This window comes from Motacilla alba, chromosome 1A (genome assembly GCF_015832195.1).
Source record: "Motacilla alba alba isolate MOTALB_02 chromosome 1A, Motacilla_alba_V1.0_pri, whole genome shotgun sequence".
NCBI classification, from domain to species: Eukaryota; Metazoa; Chordata; class Aves; order Passeriformes; family Motacillidae; genus Motacilla; species Motacilla alba.
The window spans coordinates 58,441,038-58,466,756 of NC_052031.1; the positions used below are offsets into that span (position 1 = coordinate 58,441,038).

The window sequence follows — 25,719 nt, forward strand, 5'->3', positions numbered from 1 at the left end:
GCAAAGAAAAGACTGGGGACAAAGAAAATGGCCCTGTACATCTGAGGTCAAACAGGTAAACTGAGGTGGAACAGTGGAATCAGGAAGAGAAGAGCAAGGAAAAGACTCAACAAACCTATGACAAACCCTCCAAAACAATTCCCTGCTCCCTTTCTGCATAAGAAGTGAAAGCAGTTGAGAAAATTGTGCTTAATAAAGTTGGAAAAGACAGGCAGAGATCCTCATTCAACTGACAGCAAAACAGCAATCAAAGCAAGTGACAAAGTAGTGTGGAACCAAGTGCATAAGGCAGTTGGGATTTTACCATCTGTGAGCTAAGGACAGATTCCTTCATAACCAGGCTGTCACCCAGCTTGCTGAAGCCATGGCTCCGCATTCCCCTTTCTCCTTCACTCAGGGAAACCAGCCCTGATGCCACCTGAGCACACAGGACCAAAACAGTGCTCTAAAATGGGTCTGGGAGCTCAAGAGATACACACAGAGACAAAGCTCTCTCCAGCAGAGGCTGTCCCAGCCCTGCACAGGCAGTGCCCGGAGGTTTTGGGGGCGTGGGCTGATTCCCAAGTCCCTGATGCTGCCACAGGGCTGCTCTCACAGGCAGGGCTCCCACCTTTGTGCCCTTCCCCACAGAACAGCTCCTTTGCATTCAACAGGAACAAGCACAGCTGCTTGTTGCCATCTGCCCTACTTGCTGCCATGACTTGATTATCAGTCCTGGGATGAACCTGCTACTGACTGGAAGAACTGAAATTTTACTATTCCCAGAAGGATGCAGGAGTTACAGCAGAGAGGCAAGGAGGCTGAAGAAGAGGTAAATGGATAGTTGAGCCAGTCCCAATGAAACTGCTGCCTCTCAAACACTCCCATCCTGCCAACTGGATAGTGCAGTGGGCCGAAACCCAATTGCTTTGTCATCTTTGGCACTTGCTGCAGGCAAGCACCAGCTTTTGTCAGCCCAACATCCTTTTCTCTGCCATGCACCCCAGAGCAGATGGGTGAGTTTCTAGAAACGGGTTCCACCTGACAAACAGGAAAAAGAGTGAGGACATAGGTGTCCTTGTGCAGGAGTTCTCTGAGCTAGTGTTGGAATCCAAGAGCCCAGAGAAATCAACCCATCCTAAATCCCCGATACTTTGCTAACTGCATTATAAAGAAAGATTTAATTAGCACATGTAAGTAATCTCCTCCTTAGCAGTGTCGTTCCAGTGGTACACTCTGAATTCTGTTGCTGCTTATGTGGCCCTCAAGGACAAGAGGTGGTGTTGTATAGATTTCCTTTGCTTCACAACAGGGGAAGAAGACTACAGAGACTTCACCAACTCACCTAGAAGTCCTCCAGCTGCCATCAGCCACTTCAAAATGTATTCCCAAACAAAATAGATTGTCCCCAAATAGCTTACCTGGAATTCTCTATTCTCAGCAGCAGCCTTTCTTCTCTTGGTAGCACTCTTAAACTTTACAAGAGAGTAAAAAAGCTTGCCCTCTGCTCCAGGAGTAGATTCCAGCTTGCCTATTGCACCTGCAAGCTGTTACAGCCCTGGTCAAAGGAGACATTCCAAGAGAACCTCCTGGATCCAAATGTACAGAAATATTGTCATCAGCGCAGGAGAACCAAAAGAAATGTTCCCAGTAATTGCCTAAATTCATCTTTGTACTAAATACTCTTCTAAGCAACTCTCATTTAGAGAGACTTCAATAGAATCACAGAATGGTTTGAGTTAGAAAGGACCTTAGTGCTCATCTAGTTCCAACCCTCCCTTCCGTAAGCAGGGCCACTTTCCACAAGACCAGGTTGCTCAGAGCCCATCCAAACTGGGCTTAAACACTTTCAGGGATGGGGGATGCTTTCATGGGCGTGTACATGGCACAGGGAGCCCCAGTCCAGCCTCACACAGCGTCCTAAGAGCTTGTATTTACAGGCTCCTGCAAGCGGGAGGCTGTTTACTAAAAGGATTAGATAAGGCTTGACAAAGCAGGAAGGTGGGCATGCTGTGCCTTAGAAAACTTCTGCAATACAGAACCCAAAACATCCCTGTAGGCAATTCCAGTTAGAAAAGAACCTAGAAAAGAAGAAGGGGGGAGAAATTTCAAACAGGTTTGGCGCAGCACTTTGGCCACAGCGGGATAGAGGGTTAAATGACAGGAGGGTAACCAAAGAGCAGTGTGTCCAAACCATCCCCGAGCAGCCATTGCTTGTACTGGAGAGGTCTGTAGCACTATCTCAAAATACTTTCTCCTTCTATCTCTGAGAGAAAACAATCCCTAAAGCATGCTGCTTCTCCTCCCACTCTCCTGCAGAAGGGAAAGCTGCTGTCCTGGGTTTGGTGGGGACAAGCAGCTCACATGCCCTGTAAGGCTGCCCAGCACTTAGAGCACAAGCTCAATTCTCCCTGCTGTGGAGAACATGGTGGTACCTATTAGGCAGATATCCATACCTTTTGGGTTCCAGACTTCCAAGGAAACCAGGACACAGCAGCATTGCTGCTAAGGCATCTATTGCAAGGCCCTTCCTTGACACAGACACCTTTTCTTTCAGTATCAGTTTGGTCAGTCTGCCATATCCTGGCATTCAATCCAAAACAGAGATCAGTTCCTTATGCATTTCCTTTGCACTTCTGAAGTTAAGCAATTCCTACTCTTTTGCTTGCCCACACATTACACTCTGGAGATCACAGTCACAGTGGTGGTGATGGGGTTGCTACTGTCAGCATTTTCAGATGCTCAAGCAAAGCTCTCCTCCTTCTTCAGAGTGCTTCCAGAGTAGCCTGGGAAGTTCCTGATAAGTAGGTGGGGAAAAAAAGTGACAGAAAAGGGGTAAAAACATGAACTGTAATTGTCCTTGAGGAATAGCATAATAGCACCACCAAACTACTTGGGGTTGAGAGACCAGAACATGCAGGCACAGGAGTTTCTCCAGTGGTCTGGTATCATGCTCAATTCAGAATTTATTATAAACTATAAAACACAAACACAATTACTAAGTTCCCCACTGTGTCCATTTAAACACAGCTAAGCAAAGATGTGGATTCATGTTTAATGGAATGAGCCACAGGAGAGAAGGCACAGCAGGGCCCACAGCCACATGGCACATTTAATTTCAAGGGAAGAACACCTGACTTCTACATGCAGATCAAGAAAGAAATAAATTGATAAAACCAAGTATATGGTCTGGTTGCTTTAGGACCATTAGTTACACCATCTCTGTTAGGGGACTCTCACAAAACTTCCTGTGAGCCTGATCAGGAAGAGTACCAAACTGCAGCCCTGGAAACATGGTCCCCCTTTTAGGCTGGGATGAGGGCTTGGTTTCAGCATTAGTCAGGGCTCAGGTCTTCACAGCAGCTGAGTGAAAAGCAGCTGCTAGAGCCAGACCTGTGAGGAGAAGGAAGGGAGGAAGAGGAGGATGCTCAGCAGAACCACACCAGGGAGAGTGGAATACAGCACACGGAAGAACAAGCCCAGATCAAGTCAAAGAATGTTTATTCATGTGAGGTCAGTTCAGACATGACCAGATTGAAAACCTTTCTCCCTCAGAGCACCCTGGAGAAATACACAGAACTGAAAACCCAGGACAAGCACAGGAGCAATCCCGAAGCCTTAGGCACACCACACTAATTGGGGGGGCCCCAAAGCGCCGTGTGCTCGGATGCAGCGTCTGGGCGGCCTGGGCTTGGCGCTCCATCACTTCTGACACTTCTCAAGAGGGGACAGAGCTGTTTACAGGAAGCCATTTGTTACAGGGCCCGGCCTCTCCTCCCCCTCGACCCCAGCAACGTCCCTTTCCCACCCCACCTTTCATCAGAAGCTTATCTGCTGCCCAGAGAGGCAGCCAAAAAGTTCATCTAGGTTGGAATTTGAAACCAGAGATTCTCAGACGCTGTGGCTCAGGCAAACAGTGCCACAATCCATTTTAGAACTAAATTTCAGGGAGTTTTCATTCTATTTGTACAGGGGCTAATGAGTAGCTTGGGATAGGAACACTAACCCCAGGGCATAATTCTGAGAACAGGATGATAGATTCTCAGTCTCCTGCTCTAATTATACAGGCAAAAATTGGAATGGGAATGAGAAGAGTCAAGGACAGGACTCAAGCCCCATATCAGCTTAATGTCATTATTCTCCCAAGCACTGAAACACTTTGAGGGTCAACAAAAAGATGCAACAATCACCTCCACCCAGAGAAAAAGACTCAAAAAAAAATTAAAATGGGACAACTGAGTTCCACATTAAGCAAAGCTGTGCATGGAGACATAACTACAGAAGCAGCATTCACCAAGCAACCGTTCAAAACTGTAAAACCGTAAGGCACTAATGATGTTCCACTCATTACAATCAACACATGACTAAAAATTGACATTCATCAATTAAAAAATAAAATAAAATCAATGTACATTTTGAAAAGGCAACTGTTCCCATTTAAAAAGTTTCAAATTCTCAGCTCCAACTTTTGCTGCTCCCCACCTCCATCCAGGCACTGACTAGTTAGACAGAGTGTTTGCTCACAAGTTCTGCAGGTTAACACAGACCTATTACAATGAAACATCTCAAGGCCTAAACAGAAAGCATTTTTTTGCCAAGTTACTCAGTGATCCCATTAAGATCATCAATAAATGTTAGAGCTGTCAGTTGGTCACCCCACTTACTGTAGTACTGCAAAGCACTCAAACACCACCACAGCGAGCACAGCCACTTGTTTTTAGTGCTTGCAGGCAGACTTGCATCTATCTTTCCCTTCAAGGTACAACCCAAGCTTCCAAACCCTGGAGCTTGAGGTCCCCGATGCAGCCATAGCCACAGGCACATGAGGGGAAACAGCAGCAGTTGCTCATTAATGCTACTCCACGAGTACACTTCAGCCCCTGTGTGAGAGCAGCCAGTTCCCTTAAATTCCTTTAATTCCATTCTGATCCTGCTTTGCTAGAGATGAGCTATTGCCCAAGGAGTATGAAGTCAGTGACACCAGTTTCCTTCAGAAGGTCACCTCACACCCATTTTGGTCAGTATTGGTCAGGTTCAATAAACAAAGTAGTGAAAGTGTTTGTGTCCCATTACTGATCCCTGAAGCCATTCAAGGATCCTTTAAACACAAAGGACCTATTAAGGCTTATTTCAGAGATGACATAAAGTATTGCACACTATTTGTCCGCTTCAATAGTTTTAAAAAAATGAAATCTCATTTCTCAGAGATTAGTAACATTATTAAAAATGTTAAAAACAAATACAGAGGTAACTTCTTCATGTGACTCTACCGGAATATGTAACAGTTAATAGACGGGGGATAGCAGAGGTCCATCTGTGCAGAGATTTAGCAACAGCAGTTTTTAAACAACTGGACAGCATAAATCCCAAATAATTATTTTTGCCCTTTCTAAAAGCTAAGGTGATCTGAAATTTAGGACTATCCATGAACTGCACTGTATGATTTCACCAGCACAAAAGAGCATCAAGAGTCATTGCAAGACAGCCTCCCGAACAATGTCAGTTTCAAACAGCTGACTTTGGTCAGCACATCCAGAAATAAATAAGAAAAGGTATAGGAATGAGACACTCAACAGAAGACCCTGGTGTGACTGCTGGAAGGGTCTGGGAGGCTGGGACAATCCATCAGTCCCTTGGATTGTCTGGCTTAGGTCAGCAGGTCTGTGACACAGGTGGTCTCAGGACAGGTATTTGGTGCTTCATGACGGAGCTCACCACAGACAAGTCAATCAAGTCTTATGGAGTCCTTTTGAATCAGTCCAAACCTGGAGGATGTAACAAACAAGTCTCCCAGAGGTTTGATGAGTGTCCCAGCTGTCAGTTCCATACAGCAGTCCAGGCAGAGGGGAGCAGAAGTCACTGTGCCAGCATTCGCAGGCGCCGCTCGTGCAGTAGCAACCTGATCTCCCTCACTATCAACGGTGAAATGAACAGGATTGTTGAACTCGTCTGTGGAAAGGAGCAAATCCAGGGCAATTAGCACAGAGCAACCAGAGCTGCAGTCCAGTCCCCCCTGCTCCAATGTGCATCCAAGGCCATCCCAGGAAGACACAGGCTTAGAGAAGCAATGACAGAGTGGCACAGCAGAGGAAGGCTGAGCTTGCAGGGAAGCTCATACAATTTCAGGTGTCATGATCACCTTTTCATAAAGACGAGCTCTCCAGCTCCTCAGTGACCTTGCTCCTTCCTTGTCACCTCTGCTGGTTACCAAAGTGGCCTTGTCCCTTGTCAGCACAGATGCAAAGACATCTCCTGGCACTTCCAGCAGAGAAGACCAAATAAATTGTGCAGTGTTCACCACTGTAGTGATGCTGAGGACATCAGGGCCTCAAAAGCTCTCTGCCTCAGCAGCAAAACAGGGCCAAGGCATTTTCTGATTAGTTCAAATACCCTCACCACTCTTTCCACCAATCTTCAAGACATAACAAACAAGCAGCTTAACTTCAGCTCTCTGAAAATATTAGAAAGTATGTATCATGGAGATAAAGGAGGGAGAAGCCCTGCCTTGGAAGTCAGGTGGTGGGAGCTTTAGGAAATGCATACAGGTATTTTTGGCCAAGTACTTTTGTGTCTCTGCCACAATCTCAGTTCCTGTTGGGTAACATGACTTTAAAGGATCCAAAATGAACTCATTTGACTTAGACAACCTGAGGCAAAGCCACACCACAGGCCACTTTGAGAACGGTATCAGAAGTCACAGTTCTCATGTTACCACAAAAACATCCTATGGCAAATTGAGCTTTGACAAAGAGTTTTTTTAAAAGGTGATTTCTTACCATTAGAATGAAGAAATAGAAAACCCACAACCATCCCAGGTTCTCCTGGATCAAAGACACTAGATACTAAACAGAAAGGAAAAAAATATTATTCAAACTAGGAAGATAAACATGACTTTCAGGCATGACACTTTCATTTTCTAGGCTTTGTGGGCTGTTGGCACTCCACACAGAGCTGATCACAAAATTTTCCAACTGATCTTTTCCTGTCAGAAGGGATGACTCAGGACAGCAGCCTTTTTCTGTACGAAACCCACAGTTTCAGCAAAGCAGAGACACCACCCTGAAGCTTTGCAGTAACTCAGAACAGCACAAAGACAGAACTGAACTACAGTTTCAAAGGGTGACAAATTGACTCTGCTCAATACAAGGTTTTTGCACGGAACGCTGGGACATAAGTGGATGTAAGTACTCTCAGAAGAACTAAAAGCTCTAGAATGGCTTATAAATTACACAGGATGCATTTTCAAGAGCTGTGCTACCAGTAACTACTTAACCCTTCATCTAGGCAAGACACTTGAGACTACACTCTGTTCTGAGCTGCACCCCGGCTCAACTGGGCAGCCCGGGCCACATAGGAAAACATCTCTCTTATTAGCAGATTTACACTCAGATGCTGCACAAGGGCCTCCCTTCTTCACCACTGGGTATATCAGAACAGGATCTGAATTTCTAACATGCTCATTGTGCATTTGCTGTCACTCACACACCCCCGGAATGACATCATGGTTGTCTCTGCTGGAATAAATGCAGTGTTGGAAGGGGAGGCAGGTAGAATCTCTCAGAAGCAAAGACCCACTTTTTATGATGACGTGAGTTTGGATGGTATGTGTGTGGGAAGACAAAAACATTGAGATGATGCCAGAAGAACACTGAGTGTAACAGTGCACTGAAAATTGTCCTCAAAGCACTTGTAATTTTCCATGTTCAGAGGAGATAAGCAGCATCTATCCTACAAAACAGTGACTGAATGATTGTATTTATCAGGCAATCAATGGCAAGCACAAACCCAAAGCTCCTTCTAGAAAAGAAACTCACAAGCCTCGCCTGCATCCTTGGTATTTTACCACCACAGGAGGATGCCTAGAGTAGAACTGGCTCCAATCTCTCTACTAAATCCTCCCCAAAGCACCACTGTGTTCTTTCACGTAGCTAACACTTGTATTTGAGAAGAAAACATCCCCAGTGGGCACACTGTCAGCTTCCTCCTCTGCAATACTCTACTCCTCAGACCTCTGGCAGCATACTGTAAGGACTACTGGAGCAAGTGGGGCTGGGTTTACAAAGTGTAAAAGACATCCACAGATAAAAAGAGAAAGCACAAATAAGAGCAAACTTTAAATCACTTCATAAACACTGTAACATTCATAATAGGTATTCCAATTTTACTCAGTTATAGAGATACACTTTTCTGTAAGAGAAGGTTTGCCTACCACCTCAAAACAACAAAAAAAACCCCTCAAACTTCAAAATATTTTTTCACACTTTGCAAAGCTTTTTGAAGTTCAGGATATGAAAGTCTGTAAAATTCACTTGAATTACCAAAGTGCCTTAACATTAGCACTGTGAATACTTAGTTTTGTTCTTAATTACATTGTTTCCACTGGGAACGTTGTTAAAAGAGACAGATTCCCTAGGTTGATTCTAAAGTAATTTTTTTTAAATAACCCCTAACCCTCTCTTTCTCCTCCAACACAAATTCAGACTGAGGAATGCACTAACATCTGTAACCACAACAGACACTTTTCCTCCTTCCCCAGACGTCTCTTTTCCTTGGGCAGCCTCACCTGGCCCACGGCAGCACCAATACTGCCTGTTCCATCCACAATGCCTGTGACTGTCGCCAGAGCCTCGCTGCTGCCTTTCACCAGATCCTGACGCCCCAGGTCGGCAGAAATTGCAGAACTGATCATGTTAGAAGGGCCTCCGATGAAAAATCCTGAAAGTGACAAGAAAACAGCCTTGGTGCAAAACAAATACTCACACAGATTCTCAACAAAACATCTTCAAAACACAGATTTTCTACCATGAAAACTCAGGACATTAAGTCTAGGGACAATGCTCAGAGACAAACTGCAGGGAGAGGGGTACCTGAAACACACACTCATGGAACACCCTGAATATCTGGAGTAGTCACACAGAAATAGCTAACAAGAACATTTTAATTAGCATGGACACCCATGCTACAGCCTCAGTCTCCAGGGGTTCATGGAAGAGATGGAAGGCAAAAAAAAAAAATACCCACAACAACAGGACAGAGAATTCTGAAATAGGAGTGTTAGGAAAGAAAGGCTCTATTCATGCAGGCCTAATTCCATAACACAGCACAGTATGTGTGGTAGCACAAAAAGCTTGTGACCCCTCACAGCACACAGGGTATTTTGGATTCTGACAAACACCCTCAAGTTTGAGCTGCAGCTCATGACTCTGCCATGTACCCACTTCCTCAGATACCAGATTCACTGCTGGGTATTTTGGCATAAATTCACCTCCATCATACTGAGCCAAGACAGATCCCCTCAGCTCCAGGCCACCATTCTACACAGTCTATATTCTATACCTCCCTCTGTAAGGCAGTTTTCCTACAGCTGTTTTCCAAAGGTAACAGAAACTGGGGCCCAGTTTTCACGCTTTCTGCAAAACCAGCAGAGATGGGGGCACACACAAACACCTTACTACCACCTGGCTGGTGTTACTGATTGTTCTGCAATGAATTTAGATGTCTACCAGCATAACAATGGATTTTGAGAAGTTACCTGTAATTGCCATGATCACAGCATTGATAGGTTTGCTGTTTGGGGAACCTGCAAGAGAAAGACCAGGTGAGTGTAAATAAAACTTGAACAGTAAGAGAATCCTTCATTTATCTCTCTGGGGAAGTCAGACTCAGCTCAAACTCTCAGCACAAAGTATTCAGCACTTGAATCAGCCCTTTTACTCTTCCTACATTTTCCAAAACACTAATTCCCCCTTACAAAGCCGTGCCTGAACATCTACAGGTTCCCCTTGCCTTTCCAGCAGCATGTGTACATGCTGCTAGTTTTCCATTACAACCCCTCAGTGCTTTTCAGACAGTTTTCCCTGGTATCTCACTTCCAGGCATCACCTGAATTCCTCACTCCCTTCCACTCAGGGATCACCACGGCGAGTTACTGCACAAGGCAAGGTGCATCCTCTCAATGTATTCTCAGGCCATTATCACTCTCATGTGCAACATACTATGGGCACAAAAAGGTTTCCTGTTTTGGCTGATGGAAGCTGAATTATCACACTGCAGGAACTTTGGATCACCTGAGGCTTCTGTATCTGCCTGGACAGTAGCACATTTTGAGCTAAGTACAAGGCACCTGGGGCTCTGGCTGTTCTGCTACCTAGTCACAAACTTCAAACTTCATCAGCAATAATTTCATGTTTACTTCCAATTCACTTTCTAAAGCAATGGGTTAACACAAGAGCCTACAAAAACTCCACCAAACCAAAACCTTGCTATGCAATGATAATAACTTATTGACCTTACTTCAAGACCATCTGAGTAAGCCTGCATGCTTCCAAAAGCCACTGTTCATTTCCAGATCCAGCAGAAATTTCTGCCCACAGATCTCAAAGTGCTCTATAAAAGTCTCTCTGGACCACCATCCCATTGTGGAGGAACACACAGAGAAGTGAAATGGCATCCCAGTGAGTTAAATCACTCTGTAGCACAGGACATTGTCTGAAAACACAAGCCTGTCACCCCTAGAAGTGCTTCGTAGATGTTTCACAGAAATTACATCTTCCCATCTCCTTACACTCTGTTTTCCCAAGATTCCTTTCAAAAACCAGACACCAAGAACTGGATTCATAAAAGAGGCAGAAAGTCTCCAATTTCACCATTTTCAGAAGTCTAAGTAGTCAAGTCTAAGAGCTTCTCCAGCCTCTGAGTAGTGAATACATACTCCAGGCACAGATCTGTCCACAGATTCTCTTTCCTCATAGTACAGGGATGCACCCAAGATTACTTGCTCTGCCAATTATGGTGTTGACACAATGACAATGCCAAAAATCTCACTGACACTGGAGAAGGATCAGTACCAGAAGGATCAGTACCATAACTCACCCCTACAGGGAAATCCAGACACTCAGAGAATTCATTTTCACCCAATTAACCAGAGAACAGATTTCTTTCTGTGCAGTGCCACACTTGAGCAAAATAGACCAAAAGGCCCCATTCTGATCCAGAAGCAGTTTGAAGACCAGAAAACATAATGAGAACAGGCTGTGCTCTGGTTCTCTCTAGGAGGTACTGAATGAGCCTCTTATCCCTGTGCAGCACACGAGTACTCACGGCTGTATCCAAAGAGAGAGCCCACAGCAAAGAGCAGGCTCACTGCTAGCACGGGGGCTCTCTTCTGCAGCACATCAGAAATCAAGCCCTGGATAGTCCCACCTGTTAAAACAGAAGTCTCACTGTCAGGCTCAGGCTGCTGATAGCTTGAACAAAGCTTGTTTCACTGAATGCAGTGGCCTCCTCATCAATACACATTCCCTCTAAAATCCTGAGAGCTAAGCCTCCTGCCCTTACTGCCCCAGACACAGGAACAACAGTAAATTTAAGTCTCAGATAAAGCAGAGAAAAGTACTCATACTGCTTTACTGGGAATTTATTGCTGCTGGTTTTTTTTCTTTTGGCATGCCACTAGCCAATGCTCCTACTTTCCTTTCTCTTCCCCTACAGGACCACCACAGCTCTACGACCACCACAACCCTGGATTAAGCAAGCTGAACGCTGTGGCTGGCTCCTTTAACTGAAAGTACAAGGAAAGGCAGCTCCTTCTCACAGGGAAAACATTATCACACAGGGGCCTCACATTCTCTGCTGTCTCACCTACTTAGGGCAGGTGCAACTGAATGCAACAAATGCCAAAGGCAAATAAAAATCACCTTATGTACCACTGGCACCTCTGCAGGAACTGTTCTGCTGGTAAAAGCCAGAAGGCTGAGAAAGTCTAGTGCAGAAAATACCACAGAGGCAAAACCAGACCCTGAATGGACCCAAAGAAAGATGTGTATTATAGGAAAGCTAACTGGACAAGGAAATAAACCTGAGCACAGGAGAGTGGAAGTCTAAACACATATACAGACTGTACTCTTGATTCTGGAGGAACTGGGTCAGGTTTTGCAGCCAGCAGAAATAAAAGCAATGACATTTAATTTCTGAACATAACACAGCTGGTGCCTGCTCTCCTGAGATCTGCAGTGAGTCTGTCCCTAGAAACACAGGACAGTACAGAACCCATCAAGTCCAGATCTAAATCTTCCCCAAGCGTACCTGTCAGAAAGGAAGTAGCAAACAGGGGCCCCATTTTGTACACAGAACTTTTAAAGAAGTCCTAGTCAGTGAAGAAAAATGCCAGCTGGGGGTCATTTTCAAGGGTATGACAGCGCCCTTCAGCTATATGTTAACTCTTTAGGGGGTCATATACTTTGTGTTTAAGGAAAAAAAGATAACCAAGCAGCCACATACAAACCTAGACTTTTCCCACATTAGGTGAACAGCTAGATCCCACTGAACACAACTGCTCTGGCTGTATTCACTGTCTTTCATTCTCAAACACTAGGGAGGCAGCTGCAAGGAGGTGTCACTCCCCTGCTCACTCACCTATGATTCCTCCCACATCATACCAGATTGAGAGCTGGTCAGCTTCTGCTTCTTTCCATCCAAAGTTGTTGCTGAGGTAGAAGGGCAGCCAGAAGAAGAATGAGTAATTCACCAGCTTCAAGCAGGCATAGGCCAAGGAGTACTGGAAAAAAGAGAGGGCCAGTGAGCAGTTAGCACTTGAGAAATTCAAACAGCATTTCTGCTTATTTCCATAAAGCTCTGGATCCAGCTAAAGCTTTCAGGGGAAAGCACTTCCGAATTTCATGGAAGGCAGCATCATGAAAGTTTAATGCTGAACATCAAAGGGAACCCAGGAATACAAAAATCATTGTCAAGAAGGTAATTTTTTTATCACTGAATGCAATGGGTTAATGCACTTTCAGTGCAATCTTGAAAGGAAATGACACTAAGCTTCAAAAAACGAAGAAAATTTAATTCACCTTCTGAAGAGAAGGGAGCCAGCCACGTGACATGAAACAAGCTTGAGATTTAGTCATCTGTGCATCATGCTGAGAAAAGTTATGTGAAGTAGTTCCTCTGTGCTATCGTGGGCTGCTCAGAAGGCCCATCTGCTTACAGCACCAGAAGAGAAAGCTTCACTCATAATCCCCAGGCAGGTATTCCAGGACATAGGATGAAAGGTTTGGCCAAAGCTGAGCACAGGCTTCCAAACCAAACTTCCAAACCAAACAGCTGAGACAACTTTCTTTTGGTTGCTGGGCTCAATTTGTCCTTAGCTAGCAGGTCTCCTCCTACAGAGCCTTCATGTGTGTGGCAAAGATTAGTTCTCAGGGACTGCTGGCTCAGCATGCAGAGGTACCTACTTCAGTAAAGACAGCAGTTCAAGGAACCCATTGGAAAAGGCAAACAAGGATGAAGATGTTAAAGCACAGGCTTTGAGGCTCTGTGCATATGGACACTTGACTTTGAATTTCAAAAAGTAGATCTTCTTGTATATTTAATTCCACAAAATCATCTCTTCTGAATTTATATTATTTTAATAGATACAGACTTCTTAGCTGCATTATTAATGCCTTTTCACTCTTCCAGGACACAAACTAATTTCCACCATACATGGAAGGCATGGGGATTTTTGGTAGGGTTCTCCTGCCTCTGGGTGCGAAAAGTGCACTGTACAAAGTGATATTTATTACAATACACTAAGAAACTGTCTACCAGATTGTCTGAGTGATTAAACATTGAATTCCTAGAGGCTCAGGGGAAAGCTGTCTGTACTAAAACTCTTCCACTGTATCACTCAGCAGGAGATGAGAGGAGCTACAGAAAAAATATGTCAAATAAATTCTTTGTAGAATCTTGACAAGGCTTTGGAGATTCTCTCAGTATTTGGTCTCTCACCAATCTGACATGGTACCCCCCGTTTGGCTGGGCACTAAGCTGACATCAGATAAAACTCTGACTCGGAGGCGCTCAGGTTGCTGGATTAGGGCCTGGAACGTGTCCCCAACACCCAAAGTTCAAAGCAAGCAACATCAGTTGCTGCCATCTCCTTTTGCTCAGGCCAGTCAAAAAAGTCACATCAACTGAAGCAGACACCATCACTAACATTTTGTATGAAGCATTCATCCAGAGTAGGAAAGAAATCAAGATGGGTTTGCTTTCTTTTGCCATCCTTCAACTACAGCCTTAACAACAGGACTGTGGTTGTCCTGCCCTCGACACACTGACAATGCACCTATCTCTACTAGATCTTCTGTTGCCTTAATGACAACAGCCAACTGCTTTGCTCATTAAGGGTACCTGACAACACTGCCCATTCAGCAGTTCTGCTCCCTGGCAAATCCAGGCAGTTCCCACCGCTCTTCTGAGCAGCCACTCTGCCCCCTTTCTTGTACTGGTTCTAGTATTCAGGGGGCACACAGAATGTGTGTCCTGATGCAGAAGGTTAACATTGTTTTTTAATGACAGGTTAACTTTTCAGCAGAACAAGGATTGGGCAATACTGCTGATACAGAAGCACAAGTTTTCAAGGGACCGGACAATGATATGTGGAAACTGCATCACCAGGCCTTGTTTCCTGGTGTTCATGAAAAACCCTGCACACTTTGTCAGATGTTACATCATGCTGATTCAGGCTTTTCAGGCCAGCTTTCTGCTTTAAGATAACTAAAAACCTCCAAATCTCAGTATCAGTGCCACAGAGCTCTGTGTGCTCAGTTAGGAGCGAGAACCCCACTCCTCAGGGCAGGCATCTACCTTACCAAGGAAGCATCCTACAGCCACCTTTGGCCATGGCCTCCCTTGCAAATTCACAGCAGGAAGGGCAGGATCTCTGCTGCACTTCACTGGCTCATTACATGCACTCCATGAAGCAGGATGGGAAGAGCAACACACACCACACATCCAGATAGCATCATCCATGTACCACAAGGATAGCAGGCCCAACCCCAGCATTTTAACAGCATGAGAAGTCAGATGTCAATCACTACAACATATGGTCAGCATATTAACAATGATGTGTACAAATCCTGATAACACAAAAAGACAGCTTTATGTTCAACAGTTAAGTCAGCTCTTACTTAAGAATCTTGTGTCCTCACCAGTACTACACCAGGAAGGCAACAAGCCTGGAAAAAGCCAATGGCCTTGGGCTGGTTGTCACTGTCAGTTGCTTGAATGGAGTAATTCTGGTCATCATCATCTACATCATCATTGCCCATTAGGGGTCTGTTGGCATCTTCTTCAACACTGGTTTCGTCTTCATCTGCTCCAAGCTCAGGGAGGCCTAAGTTTTACAAGGAATAAGCAACAGGAAAAACAGACCACGGCCTGTTCACCCTCTCCCCACTCTAAAGCTATGCTCACTTCTTTTAAGCAGTTCTACCTTCCAGCAGTTCCCTTGCTCTCCCATACCTCCATCCTCCTTTGGCTTAGAAACTCTTCTAGATGGTGTTCTGCAGTGCCGCCAGTTTCTACCCTTTGTCTTCTAGGGCTCTTGAAAGTACTGTGTGATCCTGGCGTCGGCTTTGTCTGTTCTGAGTGTCTGGCCATTAGTTGGAAGACACAACAAATTAGTGCACTTCCCCCCTTATTGAGGGCTTGGGATCCTCAGCCCTGCCCTGAGTGCCACCTCCCTTGAGCGTGGAGGCTGAGAGTGGCAGCAGGGCCTCAGACACCTGCTGCCTGTTAATGCCTCTGCTGGAATGGAAGGCCTGGGAACTGCATTGTGCTTCCTGCGATGCAGAGCACTCTTACGAGCACACTTTATGGCAGCTTTAGAGCTCCCAACTTTACAGCCTTTGCAGACACCTGGGAAACCTCCTCCACAGCCCTGTCAAAGCCCCAAAGTTCTTTTGTTTCCCTGTTGCACTCTGACTTGCCTACCACCTTCTCAGAGAAGAAACACATCCAACCCAAGAGTTATTTATCTGCCTGTGGGAGACCTGCAGACCAAAACTGGTTTCCCTTCCCATTGCACACTTAAGGCTTGCCATAGTATCCTCCTACAATAGCCAGTTCTCAGTTTGCCTGCCGTTTCTTTAACAAATACTGATGTTTCAGGTGAAGAAAAACTGATAATTAGGCATATCCTAGTGGAGATGTTAGAGCCAGGCTGTTTTATTTTGCTTTGAAAAACATCCAGACCCTATTCACATGACACATGGTAGCATTTAGTGTGATCTTGGCAAGTAAAGCATTTGCTCCATTAAATGCACTAAGGTGCAGCACCATTTGATAAGAGCCCTGAGGATAAATGCTGTCAGAATGAGTAGTACTACATGGGAAGCTGCAGATCTGCTCTCCATGAAGGGACTAAAATAGCACAGCTCTTCCACTCACCCACTTCCTTCGGCGACGTCAGGAGCCCAAAGAACACAATGACTCCTCCAGCAAACTGCACTGAGGCCGTCACCAAGAAAGCATACTGAGGAGAAATAAATAAAACATTCTTTTTTAAAGCACTTTCAGTCACATACACCTCCCTCTCTAATGAGGGTTTCTTTACATTCCAACCTCATGAGAGAGCAAACACAGCTACAACAACCCAGACTGCATCCATGACACCTGGAAACAAGTGATCTCTGCACCTCCTGAACAGACTTGGTCCTATCTAGGCTTATCTGTACTGAGGTGACAGCAGTGAGGAAGGAGCTGAGCCAACACAACCAGAGATCCAGCTCTATTGGAAGGGACTGCTCAAAGAAGAGTCAAGCACCAAATTCAGACAAGGTTGCTCAGAGCCTTGATCAATCAGATTCTTGAAATCCTCCAAAGACAGATCCTCCAGGCTCTGTCCCCTTGTTCAAGTGCTTAACATACATCATAGGAAAATGGTTTTCCAAACATCCAAATGGAACCATCCCTGCTTCACTTTACACCCACTGCTTTTTTGCTGTCTCAAAGTGCAGTCCTGGGAAGAGTCTGGCTCCCATTTCTCAGCAAACTTCTCACAGGCTTTGGAAGGCTGCTCTTGGTGCCCTAAGCCTTCTCATGTCCAGAGCGACCAGCTCAGCTCTGCCAGCCCCTCCTCAGAGGCCCCATGCTATGAGATGTGCTGGGTCACTCCCATTCCCTATGCTCAGTTGTCCACTGCCACACGACAGCCTGGCCTCTTCCCAGTCACAGCAGCTATGCCTCCACGCCCTCCCAGCTCCAGGGACTCCAATCAACTCAGAACCTGTGATGGGTGACTCTGAAGAGCACTTGAAGGCACCTAAATCAGAAGAAGGTATAATGTGACACTAGAGCTCCTTAATAACATCAGTCCCTTTTATAGAGGAGTCTTGGGCTCATTTCTCCCTGCTTGGAAGAGTCAGGAAAGGAACAGCCTTTCTATTCTGCCTCCACAGAATTCAGGAAGATGAAATTGGACACATGAGGCTATTATCTCTCAAAGACAGGATAAAAAACCAGTGTCCCATTCAGACGTGCAGGTGTAGCTAGAAGCCAGGCAGCAATACCTACCTCATAGCCATACTTGAGAACACAGGAGGCAAGGAATGCTCCAAGGATATTTCCCACAGATGCACAGGCACTCCAGAGTCCAAAGACAAAACCTCTCCTGCAGAAGGGAAAAAAGATTTGAAGCAGACAATGCGAGGACAGATGACATTAAGAACAAGACAAAAACAAAACATTCAAGTGAACTTTAATTTATGAATAAAGTTACACCATTTTCCCTTCCACTTCAAAGGGGCTCAAAGTTCATTTAAAACAAAACACATAACAACTTGGAGGTGCCAAACAGATAAGCCAGGAACCCTGCAATATCTGTGTTAGAGGAGAGTGAGCTGGCAATAAGGTTACAAACTATGATGAGCTCATCTGCAATACTCTAAAGTGAGAGTAGAGCCTAGGATGACTCAGTTACCATTAGCTGTCTTTACTGCTAAGCAGACAGAAACAGGTTTTTCAGTGGTATGAAAACTAAAATTCAGTCACTCTACACTATAGGATTTTTGAAGTTTGAACCTATGCTATTAACACACACAGCTGTGTCCACACCAGGCTGTTCTGTGGCTCCAGAAAAAAGTGAAAGAGAGAGAGAGAGAATGTAACAAGTAAGGCATATCTCATCCTACCTAATTTTAATTATGAACTAACAGTTGGCCTTTCTGGTTTGAGTATTTCAGATCAATCTGTTACTCAGCATGTCAGATAAGTGAGTCACTGAAGAAAACTCAACTTACCCAGCTTTTCCAAACCAATTTCCCATGACAGCAACCACACAGGGCCAGCCAGTGGACTGCAGCAAGCCATTCACCACCCAGAGACAGCAGTAGAACCACTTGTTGTAGAAATGCAACCATTCTGTGAGTGTGCCAAAGGAGAACACCTAGAGGAGAGCAGGGGGAAAAACAGAGAAGACACGCTGAGGCTGCCGCTGAAAGACAAGCAGGAGTGGGGTCCTAAAAAAAGGAACAAGCTTTCAGGGAGCTGTGCAGGGGCCAGGGCAGAGGCTGGGCTGGTGTTGTTTGAGACACAGCACAGGGCTCACAGCACCCTCTGCTGAGCCAGCACAACGCTGACTCCAGACAAACGTGCTGTTATGGCACTTCCTCTCCAAAAGACTTTTGCCTCCCCAAACAGCACAGTTATAACAGGAGAAGAGAAGGAAGACACAAATAGTTTCAATGACAACACTAAAAATACAGTAGCCTCTTGATCTGCTGCTGTACTGCCATCCTAATCCCTGACGCTCTCTGCAAACACAGAACCCTCCCGGGTCATGTATCTTCACCAAACTGAACACAAATACTACAGCCAGGTCTCAAATTACTAAGTGCTCTAACCCAAAATAAACACACATTGTGGCACAGGGTGCTTGATGCACACTTGCAGTCATGTGTCTGCAGAGCCCAACAGGCCACAGTGGGGTTTGCAGCCATTGGTAAAACAAACACTCCACACATTTTACCACTACTTTAATAACCAGAAAACCACGAGATAAAACTGATTTACACTTATCTGAAGTGGCTTGAACTTGAATACAAAACACCTTTTGTTTTAAGCAGACATTCTTTTTTGACACACACCCTCCTGGCAATTATAAAAAAAATCAGTAAATGAGTGCCTGGTATTGTTAGGATGTCCTTTAAAGAACAGAGCAAAGATTGTGTTTGGAAGCAAAAGCCTTGATAACAACATACATGGTCTAAGAGATTAGGTTATACAACAAAGCAGTCCCCAAAAGCCCAAATACACTAATCTTGAACAAAAGCTGTTCGTCAAGTCTCTAGGCAGTGTCTCAAACACAGGAATTTCCTTCTGACACAGTGTCCAGAGCTAGACATTTCAGGAAAGGGAGAGTCATCTATGCTCCATGTTTAGACAGTGCAATACATGCATCCAGCACCAAGTTAGACCTGCAGGCTTTGAGAACACTGAGGTACAGCTACAGCTCATGAGCAGATTCACACAGAAACAGAGCCTTTTCTCCCCTACAGCAAAACCCTACCCAGAAACCCTAAGGCAGATTTTTAAATCCCAGTACTATGTTCCAACTTACCACCAGAGCAGAGGAACACATGCCAAAAGACAAAACCCAGCGTAAATTCAGGCGGTCCCCAACTATGCCGCTGACAAAGAGACCCTGAGAACAAAACACAGCATGAAATAAAGCCAGAGGATTTGCACCTTACAGCTGTAAGAATTAAAATCACACAGAAAGGCCATACTAATCCAAACACTGCTGTTACATCAACATACAGTTTGATTCTAAGCACTTCTGCCACCAAAGAAACCCTGCATGTAGCTGCTCATTACACTTCTTGTTTAAAAGAATTCAGCTGAGAACTCTTGGAGAGACTGAACTAGTCCTCCCCAGTGACAGGGATGTAAGAAATTCTGAAGTGATAGTATTTCCCTTGTGTTTGTTAACAAGCATCTTCACATGGCTGACAGGCATGGGCAGAACTAACAGAAACTGAAAGAGAAGGTTTGCCTCTGAACTAAGCTTTTTATGGTGGGTGTGATCTTCCCAAAAAGAGTCAAAGCTGAGCAGCTTGGGGTTAGTTTTACTCACCACAGCATAGGAAAACAAAAAGATGGTGTCCAATGTTCCTAGGAAGAGAGTCGCTTCTTCTGCATTTGGAAATAAATGGCTGCTGTTCCAGAGCTACAGAGGGAAAATTTTGACAGGTAAACAGGGAGAGGCATTGCTTATTCTACTCTTTTCCAATGGAAACCCCAACTCCAAAGCAGAACAGCATCTGGCCCAAGCAAGCTCCCATTTCTCCAACACTTTAGTTATCAAATCAGGAACAATTCTGGCATTATCTTCTGGCAAAAAAATGTCCACTGACACTTTGCTTCACTTCTAAAATGCAAACTAGCAAACCAGAATTGAGAAATGCTCCTTTCACCTGGATCAAGACAAATGAGTGGCAAAACAAACCCTACTTCTAACAAGCATGCAACTGTTAGACAGTTTCTTACTCTGAAACACTGATGAGCATTTTAATGAATAATACAATAAAGGCATATTCTGTTTTATGTGCAGCATCTCTTCTGTACTTCTCTTGCTGTCTTCACTAAATGAATAATTCCCTTAAAGGATTTGTGGCAGCAGCCAAAATAAGAAATGACAGAAAACAAACAGAAAAGAAAGAACACAAAAGCAACAAGGGGAAGAAATAGACTGGTTGGAAACTATTTACAACAAACTCCAGTCATCACTAATGTTGTTGGGTTTTGTGCTTACCCTGAGTTTCACTTTAGTTTCAATATGATCAAAAAAGGGAAAAAATCTCACTTGTCCCCAAAGAAAGATTAGTGACATCAGATAAAAACAATAGCAAACTTGGAGGATAATTTGAAGAATTAATGAAGTTAATCAGAACAAAGTTTTCTTCCCCTCCCACCATGTCTCCATTAGAAAACAAACAAACCCAACCCAAGCCTGACCTACAGATGTGCCTAACTCAAATATCATCAGTTTCAGCTTGATTCTGCCTCTCCAGGAGAACATCCTGTACAGACAGCACTAATATTATACATCCACTTAGTTTAACAGATGTAACATAAATTGATAACTAAAGGATCAGTTTGACCATTTTTCTTGATCACACAAATACATCTCAACATCCAGCAAACACCAAACCATCTATACACTAAAAAAAATCAAAACAGCTTCCAAAATCTACTACTTGTTTGAATGTTAGTTAAAGAACTAAATATAAACACCTTGCATTCCATTTTAGCATCCTTTCGGCCATAGTGTAAAATCCTGAACACATTACAAGCCAAATGTACTGTTTTCACTTATCACAAGAAGTCAGCATTTATCATCTTTCTATTCCTTCTGTCAAACATTCAAATAACCAATGATTTCTAATGCAGGCAATGCTCCAGCAGCTGACTTGGAATTCCCAGCCCTAATAGATCTCATGGCCTGTGGCCAAGCTTTTGATGTGAGATTTCTTCCACTTCTCAAAAGCATCAGGACAAAGCATTACAGAAAAAAAAAAGCCCTAAAAACCTCATGGTAGGAACCAGGAGGTAGTTCTTGCCTTCCCATTTGTGAGAACCAAGCAGTTTAAAACCTCCTTTCCTGCAAGCAAGCACTGCCAAAACTCCCACTGCTTTAACTGAAACCAGGATTTTCAGACAAGGGGTACTGGATGTTCAGCATGGAAATCAGGCCTTTCAGATGCAAGATAAAATGTCATTCTGCACCATCAATTTAGGATAAACAGCTAGCACTGTCAGATAGCTCTCTTCTCTCCTAGTTTGGCTATCCTTTTGAGAGGGTGGCAGCAGCACCACTGTCACAGAGAAAGCACAGCCAGGATTTCACAGGAATCTCTGAAAGCCCATTAACTGCTTTGGTTTATTGCCTCCAACCCTTCAGTCAAAGAGTCCCCCTTCCCCCTCCTCCATGCTACTGCCTACTGCAGACTCTTCTGGGGCCCCCTTTCCATTGGAACACTGCAGCTTCTTGAGAAGTTTCTCTCTGGGCACCACTAGGGAAGCTTTCAGCATTGCCTGGTGATCCATAAAACTACAATGCCAACACCTGAAGCTTCCACTCACATTCTGGGAAGTGAGGAACACCTAAAGGGGCTTCTTCAGCCCCACAAGCTCAGCCCACTGGCAGCTGCCCACCCTTCCTAGCACTTCCTTCTCCCTCGTGTCCTTACCTCATACGGCCGGAGCTCGGGGGCTGTGCTGTTTAGGCAAGAGGGAGTCCACTGGCTGGAAATGCTGACTTTGACATTACTGAATGTCTTTCTGGAGGCATGGAGCAGGGAATAACTGCCAGGAAACACAGAGACACAGGTTGGCCCAATCTGCTCTGGAGAGAGGGTGGAAATACAAATCTCTGAGCAGAGGTACACTCAACCTACCTGAAGAAGGTCAGCAGGAATACAACAATATGATGGTGGGTGCAGTGGGACACAAGGCCTCTGTTGGCAGGCTGCCTCCGTAAGCCTCCAGGCACAGCCATGTTCCTGGCAGCCCTAGCCCTGCTCCTGCCTTGGCCACGAGGGCTGGATGGTGATTAAGTCATTCTTCTTCTCCCTTAAACAGAAGAAAATGGGAAGCGAGGAGAAAAGAAAACAAATTTGAATTAAAACACGTGTATGAAGTACAGCTCTGTTCCCCAAACAGCTCAAATCCAGATGGAACAACTCCATGCCATGCCTTTCCAACTTGTTTCATACCACTACCCATTCATCACTTGTACATTCCTCAGTAACTTCTATGGCTTAAGGTGAGTTGTTATTCCCATTCTCCCAGTACCCTCATGACACTTCTTTTTTGGTTCTCTCCTAGCAGATGCTTCTTCAGTGCCCAGGACCAAAGGAGTACCCCCTGATCTACCAATTTCCAGCATTCTACTAACTGTGCACCATTTACACACATGGTGCACTACAGAGTGACCATAAATAAGAGCTTTCTGCTGCTACCTGGCTGGACACAGACAGGTGATGAAGCCACAAGAGCAGTATTTCGCTATGGCTGGAGAAGGGTTCGGGATCTGACTGCTTCATTAAGATGTTGTTGAAGGAATATGCCCAAGAGAGGACTTGCATAGATGGGAGAAGGGAAGTAGCTGTGAGGACAGTGCTGAAATCCAACAGCTGGAATCCTTTCCTGTTTATACTATTCTCATCACATTACAGCTCCATCAGTCCCTAACCCATTAGTACAGCACGCAACAAGTCACACCTTCCTGTCCCTATAGGACATGGGTGTAGGGCATGGGTGACATCTGCCTCAAGACAACCAGAAACTCTCAGTACTGAGGGAAGACCATCACAGACACACAGTTTCCTGCTCCATGTCACACCATTCCAGTGCCCCAGCTGTGCTGGCATGGCCGAGGGATGACATTTGCTAATAGGTTTTGGGAAACAGCCCCATTGGGTAGTGAGGAGATGAATCTCTCTCCAGACATTTCAGAAGACATGCCAACACCACAAACATTCTGAATGCTGAGGAAAGGTAAACTAAAGCACCACCCCTGTTCCCCCAAAGGATCAGCACGAAAATAAGACAGAATATAATGCCTTTGAGTCCTTTTGTATCCACAGGTGCTGTTTGTAATTATTTGCAAATCTGACAGAAGCCTTTTCAAGTTCAGCTTCATAACCTCACCTGGAGAAAGTAGAAGTCATTGCCCAGACAGTCTCTCGTCTAAATTTCTGCTGCCGAAAACTCTTTATTTCACTCAGACCTTCTATTCCTCCTTTTAAAGCTTTCATCAAGACACCTTTCACTGCAGGCAGTCTCCCTTCCCTGTTCTCTCAGTGGTGACACATGCCTGACCCACAGCAACATCCAGCTACTGCTGGATATATGAACCATCATGGAAACTGACATCACATCTGACCTCCAAAACAGCATGGCATGGAGATCCTCTGAGTAACAGGCACCCAGCTATGACAGCTTTGAGACACCACAGTCACATTTATCCTACACCACACCAGAACACCTCCACTCTCATCCAGGGCAAATGCAGTGAGTCTGTACAAGACCTGACATCATCTGTCTCCACACAGCCCAGGAGCTCTTGAGCCACACTGCCTCTGCTCCAGCTGGCACACAGCATCTCCTTGTAGGGACATGTGTCTAGACTGCTTGGGTTCACACAGAGGAAAGAAAAGCGCCTACAACTGGAGCTGTGGGAAGGCAAGATTAGCCCCGAAGAGGCAACTTTGCAAGCAGTGATACTACCTTCCCTTGAGGTCCCAGACCATTTCTGAGCACCAGTGAATGAAGACTGAGCATCCACGCAAGCACCACACAGTGCAGCAGTAACCCTACAGCTCAGGGCTGTCCCCCACGCAAGCTGCACCAAGAAGGGAAGCCAAGGCACTCCAGTTTCCCAGCTCCACGGTCCTTACAGGCCTGTGAGCCACACGGTCTGCTGGTCAAACACAAGAGGTTCCTTCGCTCTCCCTCCCCTCCCACCAGACAGAAAACAGAGCTGGCCAGAGGAAAGCAAAACACTGCCTGTTGTGCAACCCTGTGGGGAAAAGTTCCTTCCTTGGGTAATCAGTTTGCAGCCCAAAGCACAAGATTTACTACTTGCTTCATGTCAACATATGCAAATATAGATCTTATTTGTCCAAGATAGTGAGTGCTTTTAAAGCTAAGACCTGGTTTGACCTTAAAGTCACCTGCTTTTTTTTTTAAACAGCATTTGCTATTGAAACAATCTGTTCCTCAGAGCTTCCCAATCTCAGGTCTTCTTTCTAGAAGGCTTTCTGGCACAGGACACTTTCACAGCATAGAGATAACCACGAAAGATTTTGTTTTCCCTTTATCTTCATCCTGCCTTTTCTATATTCAAAACTGGCATTCTTCCTAGGCTAGAAAAGTCTGCAACCAGTTTTTTCTTTAAGGTTAAAGTTAGTCTTCTAACTGTTGTGAGAACACCACAGTAACTTTGTGGTGGAGGAAGAGCAAAAACTCGGCAGCAGGACGACCCACAGAACTCAAGGCAGTGAAGCGCATGCCTTTAAGAAAGGAAGAGGAGTGCTTTTAGAGTGCCTCATCTAACTATCTAGCACTATTTACCTACAGACAGGCGGTATTCTGAGTAAGCTCTTCATAGCCTTTCACCCTTATTTGTTAAGCTCTCCTCGGTGTTCTACCTTATCCTTTCACTTAAAGGCAGAATAAGACACCTTAAGTTCAAAATAAACATCATTAGTGCTACCCTACTACCCTCCAAAGCCGGCAGGAAAGTGCAGCCTTAATGTTCCAAAATGCAAAACAAACGAAAGGATTTTTTCTTCAAAATAATAATAATTTTTAAAAAAACAAGTAAGACCCCATCAAAACCCAAACCAACAAACCCCCACACTCCTATGCCATTTTTTCCACAGAGACAGAAGAACAGCGGCACAGCCGCAAACCCACCCAGGGCCCTCGGCAGCCAGCACAAGCAGACCGTCTGTCACCGCGGATGCCCCGCCGGATGCTGTCCGGGAAGAAGGACAAGGGGCTGCCCCGAGCACCCGAATGCTCCCAGAACGATCCGGGCTGCCGGGGAGGCCCGGGCCGCGCTCCCGCCCCGGGAACGGCAGCCCAGCCCAGCGCAGCCCAGCCCGAGGAGGGGGCGAGGAGGAGGACGCGGCTCCCTCCGGGCGCTGGGGCCACGTCCTCGGCGGGGCGGGGAGCGGAGCCGAGCGGGCAGCGCAGCGCTGGGCACGGCCCGGCTCCGCCGCCCCACGCCCCGGGGAGCGCCCGGCCCCGCGCACCGTGCCCGGCTCCGCGCACTGTGCCCGGCCCCGCGTACCGTGCCCGGCCCCGCGTACCGTGCGCGGCGCGCAGCGCGGCCGGAGGAAGTCGGCGGCGGAGGCGGCTCTTCCGGGCGGTCCCGCGGAGCGGCGGGAGCTGTAGTCCGGCCGC

General features: G+C 45.6%; 1 protein-coding gene across 2 annotated transcripts; it reads right to left on the reverse strand.

Moving 5' to 3' along the window:
* Positions 1–2,927: 2,927 nt before the first annotated feature.
* On the reverse strand, positions 2,928–25,719 carry SLC37A3 (solute carrier family 37 member 3). 2 transcript variants are annotated; one of them, XM_038153097.1, is made up of 15 exons: positions 25,626–25,719; positions 22,203–22,377; positions 21,996–22,110; positions 19,880–19,972; positions 19,364–19,447; positions 18,045–18,190; positions 17,320–17,416; positions 16,195–16,279; positions 14,955–15,139; positions 12,394–12,535; positions 11,080–11,181; positions 9,512–9,559; positions 8,543–8,694; positions 6,756–6,821; positions 2,928–5,928 (listed from the first exon to the last, which is right to left on the reverse strand). In XM_038153097.1, the coding sequence occupies exons 2-15, from the start codon at positions 22,301–22,303 to the stop codon at positions 5,836–5,838; spliced, it is 1,509 nt and encodes a 502-aa protein (XP_038009025.1). In that variant the 5' UTR covers positions 22,304–22,377; positions 25,626–25,719; the 3' UTR covers positions 2,928–5,835. The 2 variants fall into 2 exon arrangements, with proteins under 2 accessions (XP_038009025.1, XP_038009024.1); XM_038153096.1 differs by lacking the exon at positions 25,626–25,719 and adding an exon at positions 25,228–25,584.

Bases quoted from the DNA above. Each gene is read 5' to 3' on its own strand.
- SLC37A3 (XM_038153097.1), bottom strand. From the start codon at position 22,303: ATGGCTGTGCCTGGAGGCTTACGGAGGCAGCCTGCCAACAGAGGCCTT. The intron at 19,973-21,995 runs GTAAGGACACGA...TTCCCTCTGTAG, and splicing joins CCGAGCTCCGGCCGTATGAG to CTCTGGAACAGCAGCCATTT. The intron at 6,822-8,542 runs GTGAGGCTGCCC...CTTTCTGTTTAG, and splicing joins TTGGTGCTGCCGTGGGCCAG to TATCTAGTGTCTTTGATCCA.